Genomic DNA, 12089 nt, shown 5'->3' on the forward strand with positions numbered 1-12089 from the left:
CACTTTGGGAGGCAGAGGGAGGGAAAAAAAAAGGTGGTATAAAAGTGAGAGAATTGCCTGAGCCCAGGGGTTTGAGATCAGCCTGGACAACTTGGTGAGACCTCATCTCTACAATAAATCACACACAAAAATTAGCCAGATGTGATGGCACACCTCTGTGGTTCCAGCTACTTGGAAGGCTGAGGCAGAAGGATCTTCTGAGCCTAGCAGGTCGAAGCTGCGGTGGCCGTGAGCATGCTACTGCACTCCAGCCTGGGTGACAGAGTGAGACTCCAATTCAGGAAAAGAAAAAAAAGCTAAGCTCTCCCCCCAAAAAACACCAGTGCAGACCAACTTCTTTAGTGAAGTTCCAGGCCAAGGCAAATGGAAGAATTCCTGGGTGTTTCTGAGGCACACCTATAACAAGGTGGGGGTTCAAACTCCTGAGTCTCAAAAGGTCAGGGAAGGGGGTATAGGGAGGGGGGATGCCAACGGGGGATGAGAAGCAGAGGACATCAGTCTGAGTCAGGCCCCTCTCTCTTGAACATTAGTTTTTTATGACGGGAAGTAGACTGTCCCTTCTTGGACTTCAGGTGGCTGTAGGAGACAGGAAAGGGGAGGAGAAGAGATGATATCACATGAGTGATAGTCTATGGGCCCTTTGTCTTGATCAAGGCTGTGAAGGGCCTAAAGCTACAACACAGGATTTTAAGTTAAGATAGTTGCCACCATATGCAGATATGTTTACTGAGCACCTTGAGATATTCATGTGTATCAATCTCTTAATCATCCCTTACCCCATTTTCTAAAGTAACTGAGTCTGAGTCTGAGAGGGGTAATAATAAGGTCACACAGGACCTACTAGTATTTGGCAGGACTGAGTATCTGACCCCAAACCCCAGCTCTGCACAGTACTTCCACGCAATTATTAGGTCCCTCCTTGAGACGCCCTAGCTCTGAGCTAAGAGTTGCTGAGAATGGCAAAGAAGTATCCACAGTCATCCTTGAGTTTGATGGATCTGTGGATCCCTTGAAGCAGGAATGTGGTTGTATGACACAACAGGAGCAAGACTAAAAAAAATGTTTGTGTAGGGCTAGAACCCAATGGGATGAGATCAGCTGCCTTCTACCATGAAGGCAGGATTAGAATGGAATCCCACACCTTTCCAACATAGGAAGGCAGGGGAGTAGGGCTGGGAAGGGGCCTAGGTCACTCACCTGGTATGAGCCCTGCTCCCCCCTGGCTCCTTCCCAGCCTGGGCATCCTTGAGTTCCAAGGCCTCATTCAGCTCTCGGAACATCTCGAACCGTTCACGCCCACGGATCTGCAGCAGGGGTGAAGGAGAAAGAAACAGACAGTCCCCAACTTACGATGGTTCAACTTACAATTTTTTCACTTTTTTTTTGAGTTGGAGTCTCACTCTCACCCAGGTTGGAGTGCAATGGCATGCTCATGGCCACCTCAGCTTCGACCTCCTGGGCTCAGGCAATCTTCCCGCCTCAGCCTTCCAAGTAGCTGGAACTATAAGCATGCGCGACCACACCTGGCTAATTTTTTAGTTTATTGTAAAGATGAGGTCTCGCCAAGTTGCTCAGGTTGGTCTCGAACCTCTGGGCTCAGGCAATCCTCTCACCTTGGTCTCCGAAAGTGCTGGGATTATAGGCATAAGCCACTGCGTCCTGGCCACAATTTTTTCACTTTGAGACGGTACAAAAGTAGCCAGGCATGGTGGCTCAAGCCTGTAATCTCAGCACTTTGGGAGGTGGAGGCGAGAGGATCGCCTGAGCTCAGGGGCTTGAGACCAGCCTGAGCAACTTGGCGAGACTTTGTCTCTACAATAAATCAAAAATTCAACTGGGCATGTGGCATGTGCCTGTGGTTCCAGCTATTTGGAAGGCTGAGGCTGAAGGATTGCCTGAGCCCAGTAGGTTGAGGCTGTGGTGGCTGTGAGTGTGTCACTGCACTTCTGCCTGGGAGACAGAGTGAGACTCCTAACTCAAAAAAAAAAAAAAAGATGGTACAAAAGCAATACACATTCAGTAGAAACCATACCTCAAGAACTCATACAACTATTTTGTTTTTCATTTTTAGTACAGTATTCAATAAATTACATGAGCTATTCAACACTTTAATATAAAATAGGCTTTGTGTTAGATGATTTTGTCCAACTGTAGGCTAATGTAAGTGTCTGAGCAATGTTTAAGGTAGGCTAGGCTAAGCTATAATGTTTGATAGGTTAGGTGTATTAAATGCATTTTCAATTTTATGACATTTTCAACTTACAATGAGTTTATCACGAAGTAACGCCATCGTAAGTCAAGGAGCATCTGTATTGGGCAAAGTCAAGGAATCATTTTCATGCTCTCTTTTACCAAATTTATTTTTGTTTTGTTTTTGTTTTTTTGAGTTGGAGTCTCACTCTGTCGCCCAGACTGGAGTGCAGTGACTGCTCCCGGCCACCACAGCCTCAACCTGCTGGGTTCTGGCGATCCTGCCACCTCAGCCTTCAGAGTAGCCGGAATTACAGGCATGTGCTACCACGCCTGGCTGATTTTTTGATTTATTGTAGAGATGAGGTCTCACCAAGTTGCCCATGCAGGTCTCGAACCCGCGGGCTCAGGCAATCCACTCACCTCACCCTCCCAAAGGCGCGGGATTACAGGCTGGGCCTCTGAGCCTGGCTCCAAATTTATTTTTGAAAGGTATTCCTTTACAAGTTGGTGTTCTGGCTGGGTGTGGGGGCTCATGCCTGTAATCCCAGCACTTTGGGAGACAAGAGACAAAAGAATTGCCTGAACTCAGAGGTTTGAGATTAGCCTAAGCAACATGGTGAGACCTCATCTCTACAAAAAAATCAAACAATTAGCTGGGCATGGTGGTGCATGCCTGTGGTTCCAGCTACTTGGAAGGCTGGGGTGGAAGGATTACTTGCACAGTAGGTTGAGGCAGTGGTGGCTATAAGTGTGCCACAGCACTCCAGCCTGGATGACAGAGTGAGACTACGACAAACAAACAAAACAAGTTGGTGTTCTGAAGTTAGTTACGTAAACCAAGAGTTGTTATTTCTGAGGCACCATTGCCCCCTGATGGAAAATGCCCTAATTGCAGGCAAAGTAGTCAAGAAGAAAACAGTATTTTGAGTGCTAGGCTTAAAACTTTCAACCTGATAATATTAACTTTACAAGAAAGCCAGGTGTGGTGGCTCACACCTCCAATCCCAGCACTTTGGGAGGTGGAGGCGAGAGGACTGCCTGAACTCAGGGGTTCGAGTCCAGCCTGAGCAACATGGCGAGACCTCATCTCTACAATAAATCATAAATTTAGCCTGGCGTGGTGTTGCATGCTTATAGTTCCAGCTACTTGGAAGACTGAAGTGGAAAGATCACCTGAGCCCAGGAGGTCAAGGTTGAGGTGGCCATGAGTGTACCACTGCACTCCAGCCTGGGCGACAGAGTGAGACTCCTAAAAACAAACAAAAGCAAAACAAAAACTTGGCCTAACCTTATATTCCTTACATGTATATATTTTCTTCCCTTATTCAATTCAATCTCACTTAGGATATGCAAGGGAGTATGTTTATGTCTCTCCCAGACTTGTTTGTACCTGAAGGGTGAAATATTCTCCATCCAGTGGTTTCTTCTTTGGCTGAGAAGGGGAGCTGGTGCTGGTGGGCAGTGCTGAGAAAGAGGCAAGGAAAGGTGAGAAAAGGGTGAATCTGGAGCAAAACTGCAACGTCTGCCTTCTCTACTTCCTCTTGTCCTGCCTGCTTACCTCGCTTAGTGCTCCCAGGAGGCAGCTCAGAGCAAGGCTCCCCTTTCTTGCGGAAATTTTCTTCCTCTGTGCGCCGGTCTCTCCCAGGACAGGCACAAACACGCACCTCAAAGCTGTTCCGCCCCAGCAGGTTACCACTACCCAGGATAAGAAGGGAGAAGCAGGAGGCATGAGGAAATGGGATAGTACCTGGCCTGTTTTAAAAACCAGGCCCCACCTACTCCCAACTGCCCTTGTCCTATTTGGAGCCTAAGCTCCAGGTATACAGAAAAGTCACAGGTAAGAGAGGTCCCAAAGCCAGAAGGGAAAAACAAAATGAAACAAAACAACTAAGAGGGCACAGTAGAGGAGATTTCCTGTATGGGGATAGGATGTGAGGGAAGGATGAATGCTAGTAAGGGAGAAAGTGGTAAAGAGGTGGGCCCAGGGGCAGAGACAGGCAGAGGCTGGGAAGGGGCATGCCAGTGTGAATGGCTCCCCACCTGGAGTCTTCCAGTGTGATGATGGTGAGGATGGGCCGCCGGTTCATGCCACCCATACAAGAACTGTTACACATGTAGTTGTAGTGGATGGTGGTGCAGTCAGAGCCGACCTGGGAGACAACATAGGCCCAAGTTGAGGCCAGTGAGTTCTGGGGAGACCTGCAGCAACCTGGGCAGGTCTTTAGCTCTGTAAGCTTCGGTTTCTTCAGCTGTGCAAGGGGATAACCCATTTGCTCTGCACACCTCGCAGAGTTGAGGGTAAGTCGAATGAGAAACAGGAGAAAGCCCCCCCATACTTCCCGCCTGGATGGCCACTGACAATTGCCCTTGCCCCCTCCTCCCAGAAACCTCAGTTGACAAATCAGACCTCAGGCGGCTCATAAGGCACAACCACGCTGTGTCGAAAAGTGGTTTTGTCATCCAAATACTCCACACGCAAATTTCCTTCCACCCGGATAAGATGCTGAGGAGGGGCTAGACCTAAGAGCAAGTGTAGAACAATCAGAGGTTTGGGGACCCTGGGCAGCCAGCTCGGTCCACTCTCCAGTCCCGACCACTCACCATCGCTATCTGAGCAACGCTCATGGTGGGGGCAGCGCCTTACCACCTCTGTCATGTATTGTGACTGCTTGTAGATGGCCATGGCGCGGACGCGGGTGCCAGGCGGGGGTGTGGAGTCAACCCACAGCTGCACGGGGCAGGTCTTTGCCAGCTGGCAAAACATCTTGTTGAGGGCAGGGGAGTACTGTAGGAAGAGGAAGGAGAAATAACTCACGATCAGGGTACAAGTGAGCAAACAAAACAAATGAAAGAGGGGTCAAAGGAACAAACGCTGCTTAAGCACCTTCTAGGAGTCATGTGCTATGTGGGGAGGGCAGCTAGAAATGACAGGGTTGGGGTCTATACCTCAGAAGCCATAGAATGAATATGGGTGAGGAAAAAAGAAGATAAGTTTACGTCACCATGAGAGATGCTGAGAGTGTAATGGTAAGGATGAAACCCCAAGGCCAAGGGGGACAATTCAACTTTGGGACAGAGGTCAAAGACCACAGATTAAATGGGTAAAAGGAGCTGGGTTCGGTGGCTCAGCCTGTAATCCCAGCACTTTGGGAGGCTGAGGTGAGTGGATTGCCTGAGCCCGCGGGTTCGAGACCCTCCTGGGCAACTTGGCGAGACCTCATCTCTACAATAAATCAAAAAAATTAGCCGGGTGTGGTAGCACACGCCTGTAGTTCCAGCTACTTGGAAGGTTGAGGCGGAAGGATTGCCGGAGCCCAGCAGGTTGAGGCTGCGGTGGCCGGGAGTGGCCACTGCACTCCAGTCTGGGCAGCAGAGTGAGACTCCAACTCAATAAATAAATAAACAAACAAACAAATAAATAAATAGGTAAAAGGTAAAATGACTGACAAGAAGCCAAAGAAAGATGAAGATAAATCTTGAAGAGCTGAACAGCAAAACGCAGGGGGATATGGGTACGCCCTGAAAAGTCACACGGAAGCCAGCTTCCCAGGACCACTGACCGTGCAAGTGACAGACTTGGCTGTCCCAGAATGCAAGAAGCCCAGACGGAAACCATAGTTGCCATGGTAGGTCTTCTGGGAGGGGACAGAGGATGACAGGGGCCAGGGCGTGCCTGGAGCAGGGGCCGCCTGTGTAGAAGCTGCTGGTGTGGGGGCCACTGGTGCAGGAGCCGTTCTGAGCGCTTCATCTGGACCCTCGCTGAACCAGTTTGCAATGTCTTCTGTGGACAATATCAGATCATCCACTGGTGGGGACAGCGAGGGGGACTGCAGATGGGCGAAACAAGAGTCATAGAGTCATGACCCCAGCCCACCAGTCCACCAACCCCTCGTCCCTGCCCCCTCTCCCAGTCCTTACCAGAACGTTATTTTCAGGAAGTCTGAAAGAGAAGAGTAGAAAGTCAGTACTGTATCACTGATTTTTTGCTTTTCACAGGTCTCTGCTAGGGGGCTAGGGATTGGAGTAGAGGGCAGGGTTGGGGACATGAGCCAGCTAGGCACTGGGCAGGCAGTGGTCCTGCCTTCCCATAAGATCCACTTACAGTTTCCATAAGTCTGAAAATGTCTCCTGACTCAGAGGCTCGATGCTGAGATCCGACTGTGGCTCCTCCATGGCAGCGATCAGGAAGGCGGTCTGGCTACTGAAAGGGGAAAAGTGAGGATCTGGCATGAGATGCATCCAACCCCAGGTCATCCAGGCCTGAGAAGATACCTCCTCTCCCAACACCATGCCAGGGTCTGAGACAGCATGACTTTCTGAGGAGTAGGAACAGAACTACTCCGATTTTCCACCACAACCCAGGCTGTTCTTGATCCACCTCTCACCAGTCATACACTTTATTTTTTGAGTAGGAGTCTCACTGTCCCCCAGGCTGGAGTGCAGTGACACACTCACGGCCACCACAGCCCCAACCTGTTGGTCTCAGGTGATCCTTCCACCTCGGCCTTCCAAGTAGCTAGAACTATAGGTATGCGCCATCACGCCTGGCTAATTTTTTCTTGATTTATTGTAGAGATGAGGTCTTGCCATGTTGCCCAGGCTGGTCTCAAACCTGTGGACTCAGGCAATCCTCTCACCTTGGTCTCCCAAAGAACTCGGATTATAGGTGTGAGCCACCATGCCCAGCCCACACACTTCTTTGTGGAAAAGATGACCAGAGAGGGACTTCCAACCTTCCCACCATTATATTCACAAGCCCTCCTAACTACACATCCTTATTTTTTTCATGTTGGAGTCTCACTCTGTCACCCAAGCTGGAGTGCAGTGGCACGCTCATGGCCACCACAGCCTCAGCCTGCTGATCTTAGGTGATCCTTTTGCCTCAGCCTTCCAAGTAGCTGAAGCTACAGATGCATACATCACTCAGCTAATTTTTGATTTGTTGTAGAGATGAGGTCTTGCCAAATTCCCCAGGCTGGCCTCAAAGCCCCGGGCTCAGACAATCCTCTTGCCTCTGCCTCCCAAAGTGCCAAGATTACAGGTGTGAGCCACCGTGCCTGGCTATCCATCCTATTTCTACCCTCCTTCCTGTTAATAGGGATACAGTGGTTCTCAGCCCACTTATTCCACATGGGGAAGGACACTTCCCTTGATACCAGTCGCTTCCCACCTGATACCTGGCTCCATTTCTCTGACCTTCATTGTAAAGCTTCTTGAAAAACAGCTGTCTCATGTTTTACCTGCCTGTCTTCTTGGGGCACTCTTCACCCTAGCCTTACAAACTCCTGTTGAATGGCCCCTCCCTACCTCTCTAATTTCATCTACCAACCACTCTCTCTCTTCCCAGGAAGCTCTAGCTAGATTAGCTGCCCTTCTTTGCTCAGCAACTGGTGGTTCCCTTTGCCAGGAACACTCTAGGCTTCTATCATTGCCATGGGGTATGTTCCTTCCCACTGAGGCTTCATGAATGTCGCACCTCCTCAGGGATGTTTCCCCAGACCACTCAGATAGCCAGTTACACTCCATCAAGTAACCCTATTTTAATTCACTTCACCCTATTTTCTTTTCAAGTTGGAATCTCACTCTGTTGCTCAGGCTGGAGGGTAGTGGCACAATTATGGTTCACTGCAGCCTCAACCTCCTGGGCTCAGGCAATCCTTCCACCTCAGCCTTCTAGCACTTGCTGGGACTTACAGGTGTGAGCCACCATGCACTGCTAATTTTTTGATTTATTGTAGAGACAAGGTCTTGCCATGTTACCAGACTGGTCTCGAACCCGTGGGCTCAGGCAGTCCTCTCACCTTGGCCTCCCAAAGTGCTGGGATTACAGACTTGAGCCACTGTGCCTGGCAGAGTTTTTTTTTTTTTTAATTTTTTATAGAGATGACATCCACTGTGTTGCCTAGGCTGATCTTGAACTCCTTGGCTCAAGCAATTCTCTTGCCTCGGTCTCCCAAAGTGCTAGGATTATAGGTGTGAGCCACCGCTCTTGGCTTCATGTCACCTTATTGTCATTCTCATCGTTTGTACACTGTCTGAACTTCTTTTTGTTTATTTCATCTGTTTCCTCTAGCAGAACATAAACTTTCTCAGGGCAGGAAATGAGTGATTATTTTTGTTTTTTTGAGTTGGAGTCTCACTGTCACCCAGGTTGTAGTGCAGTGGCACGCTCACAGCCACCGCAGCCTCGACCTGCTGGGCCTAGGTGATCCTTCTGCCTCAGCCTTCCAAGTAACTGGAATCACAGGCATGTGCCACCATGCCCAGCTAATTTTTTGATTTATTGTAGAGAAGAGGTCTCACCATGTTGCTAGAGCTGGTCTCCAACCCGAGTTCAGGCAATCCTCTCGCCTCCGCCTCCCAAAGTACTGGGATTACAGGCATGAGCCACCACACCCAGTGGAAATGACTGATCTTGTTCACCACAGTATTAGCACAATGCCTTGCACCTGACTGGGCTCACTGACTGTGGTGACTAATTATTGTGCTCAGGCTGTGAACCTGCCATGAGTGGTCAAGGAAGCAAAAACAGAGGGGCAATCCAAAGCTATGTAACTGTCATCTCAACTTTTCCTATACCAGCTTTCAAACAGCTTCACCACACTATCTTTTTTTATGCCAAACTTGTCATCAGCTCTGCTAAGAAACATGTCTGTTATAAATGTTCACTACTTTTCCTTCAGTCCTGCAAAGACAAAACATTCCTCTACTAAGCAGCTCTATAGATGGTGGGCTATTTTTTATTTTTGAGAGTATTATGTACCTTTTTTGAGTTGGAGTCTCACTCTGTCACCCGGGCTGGAGTATAGTGGCACGCTCACAGCCACTGCAGCCTCAAACTACTGGGCTCAGGCGATCCTTCCGTCTTAACTTCTTCTTTTTTTTTTTTTGAGTTGGAGTCTCACTCTGTTGCCCAGACTGGAGTGCAGTGGCCGCTCCCGGCCACCGCAGCCTCAACCTGCTGGGCTCCGGTGATCCCTCCGCCTCAGCCTTCCGAGTAGCTGGAACTACAGGCACGCGCTACCACGCCCGGCTAATTTTTGATTTATTGTAGAGATGAGGTCTCGTCAAGTTGCCCAGGCGGGTCTCGAACCCGCAGGCTCAGGCAATCCACTCACCTAAGCCTTCCAAAGGCGTGGGATTATAGGCTGAGCCACCGAGCCCCGTCTTAACTTCTAAGTAGCTGTAACTACAGGCACGTGCCACCATACTTGGCTAATTTTTTGATTTACTGTAGAGATGAGGTCTTGCCAAGTTGCCCAGGCTGGTCTCGAATCTGTGGACTCAGGCAATCCTCTTGGCCTCGGCCTCCCAAAGTGCTGGGATTATAGGTGTGAGCCAAAGCACCTTATTTTCTAAACTTCCTTAACATTTACCTCCATTTTTGTGTTGATATAGGGCTTTCTTTCTTATGTACTTAGAGTTTGTAAATCCCTTCACATGGGTTATCTGATTTGTACTGATAAGCTGCACCTGCCACATTACAGGTGAAGAAGGTTAAGTGACTTGCTCATGGCAGTGAGTGAAGGAGGTGAGTGAATAAGCTTTTATTGAAAACAATCACTCAACCATCTTTGAGTAAATGTTTACTTTATAGCAGACTCCTCTGCAAAGCTCTCTTTTCTAATTTGACAGATCTTAGTTGATGAAAGTCCCCTGAATGAGAGGTCAGCAAAGGGTCAGATGTCACAGCCCTGCAATGCAGAGCAGGACTGAGCAGAGGTGAACTATGCACTCGACAAAGGCAAGAGGGGATAGACTGTAAGAGGAGCAGACACCAGTGATTGGGGGGAAAAACCAGAGTGCCCCCAGATCACCGATCAAGAGACTTTTATGAGAGGGAGCGCTTGTGACTGGGGAGGAGACTGGAAGTCAAAAGCCCTGGATTTGACATTGTACCGTTACTTACATTTGCTGCATGATCTGTCTTAAAGGGATTACCTTTTGGCTTCCTCACTTAACAAGAATTGAGTTTTATTCTTCTTTATGTTTTTAGTGCAAGTGTCCAGGAGCTAAGACATATGGGCCACTGTTGCAAAACAAGAGTTTTGAAGAGCTGGGTTAGGCCCGCACCCCAGGCTCACTGCCTAATAGCTGTGTAGTTCTAGAAGCAAATCCTTTCCATGCCTTAGTGTCTTTTGATCTAAAATACCGTAGTACTGTGTTTACTGTGAGACAGGTAAGAACTGAGTAAAGTGTTAGGTGCATAGTAAGAATGCAACAAATGTTAGTTGCCTATATAATTGTTCCATTTTATTTGTTCTATATTATTATTCTAGCGAGAACGTTGTGATTTTGAATTAGTGTAGATTTGTTGTGCAGTCTCCATTCCATTAATGCAAATCTACCTCCTTCAGGGAACTCTGTTCAGTCAACATGGCAGGAGGGGCAGTCCTGGAATGATGGGCTCAAGGTTTCAATCCCACTTGGAGGGAGACAGCTCCCAGACATTGAAGGTCTCCCTGTCTCCATCTCTAAAGTCTTCAGTAGCAACTAAATTCTCAGTGTTTCTCTAGGGTAGACACAGGTGCTAGATGTGATGGCTCATGCCTGTAATGCCAGCACTTTGGAAAGCTGAGACGGGAGGATTGCTTGAGCCCAGGACTTCCAGATCATCCCGGGCAATATAGTCCCAGTTACTTGGGAGGTTGAGGTAGAAGGATTGCCTGATCCTAGGAGGTTGAGGTTGTAGTGAGCCATGATGTACCACCACACTCCAGACTAGGTGACAGAGTAAGACCCTGACTCAAAAAGAGTAGACGTCATTAGCAAGTCTTTTCAGAGTAGGTATCTCCCATGGACACCAGCCTCAGTTTGCCATGACATAAATGTGCCAAGTCGATCTGGCACATTTCCAACAGGAAGGCAGGATATTTAGAGGGAAATGCAGCCAACCTTGGCTGGGTGGGAAGGTGATAAGCACAGCTGACACCCCAAGAAGGGCAGGCCCAACCATAATCACAACGATGTCTGCCACAGGCTCAGTATTTTCAGTGGTTTATCGTATTAATCCTCTCAAAAGTCAGAAAATTTCAGAAATATATTGGGTGAAAACTACAATTAACAGAAAAAAAAAAAACACAGTAATATATGCAAACAGTTTATATAAGTTAAAAAATAGATGGTTGTTTATAAACATGTATATAAAAGTGTCAGAGATAGTCAAGAAAAAAAAAATTCATAAGATTATGATAGTGATGGTCTCAGGATCAGAGGAAGTATCTTCACAGGACTAGGGGTGAGAGTCTAAGGAGGCTTTATTACCAGAGAAAAGAAAAAGGAGAAGTATCCATACATTACTTGTATAATTAAAATATGGGCCAGGCGTTGTGGCTCAGGCCTGTAATCCCAGCACTATGGGAGGCCGAGACAGGAGGCTCGCTTGAGGCCAGGAGTTCAAGATTAACCTGGGCAACATAGGAAGATCCTGTCTCAACAAAAACAACAACAACAACAAGGCAACAAGTAAGACAAAACATCAAATGTTTAAAAATTACTTGGTGAGAATAAGTGCGATTCTTGTACTTCTCTGCATTTCTCCAAAAGGAAAAAAAAGAAAAAAAAAACGAAAGAAAATTATTTTTTCTTTTTCTTTTGGAGTCGGAGTCTCACTCTGTTGCCCAGGCTGGAGTGCAGTGGCATGCTCACGGCTTCCACAGCCTCGATCTGCTGAACAGCCTCAACCTGCTGGGCTCAGGCGATTCTTCCATCTCAGCCTTCCAAGGAACCATAGGTGCACGTGACCATGCCCGTCTAATTTTTTAATTTATGGTAGAGATGAGGTCTTGCCAAGTTGCCCAGACTGGTCTCAAACCCCTGGGCTAAATAAAACTTTCATTTTATTTTTTATTTTTTGAGTTGGAGTCTTACTCTGTCACCCAGACTGGAGTGCAGTG

General features: G+C 47.9%; 1 protein-coding gene across 1 annotated transcript in view; it reads right to left on the reverse strand.

Annotated features, from left to right (window-relative positions):
• Positions 1-303: 303 nt before the first annotated feature.
• The window catches only part of TP53 (tumor protein p53), a 20747-nt gene continuing 8961 nt past the window's right edge, over positions 304-12089 (reverse strand). Inside the window, exons 2-11 of the mRNA XM_008062341.2 lie at positions 6296-6394; positions 6112-6133; positions 5754-6020; positions 4795-4978; positions 4601-4713; positions 4234-4343; positions 3752-3888; positions 3584-3657; positions 1198-1304; positions 304-576 (exon numbers count right to left, since the gene is read on the reverse strand). Of these exons, the coding sequence (XP_008060532.1) occupies positions 495-576; positions 1198-1304; positions 3584-3657; positions 3752-3888; positions 4234-4343; positions 4601-4713; positions 4795-4978; positions 5754-6020; positions 6112-6133; positions 6296-6366 (1167 nt within the window). The 5' untranslated portion in view covers positions 6367-6394 and the 3' untranslated portion in view covers positions 304-494. The remainder of the gene's footprint in view (positions 577-1197; positions 1305-3583; positions 3658-3751; positions 3889-4233; positions 4344-4600; positions 4714-4794; positions 4979-5753; positions 6021-6111; positions 6134-6295; positions 6395-12089) is intronic.

This window comes from Carlito syrichta, unplaced genomic scaffold (assembly GCF_000164805.1).
Source record: "Carlito syrichta isolate Samal-C Ts95f unplaced genomic scaffold, Tarsius_syrichta-2.0.1 Scaffold305688, whole genome shotgun sequence".
Taxonomy (NCBI): domain Eukaryota; kingdom Metazoa; phylum Chordata; class Mammalia; order Primates; family Tarsiidae; genus Carlito; species Carlito syrichta.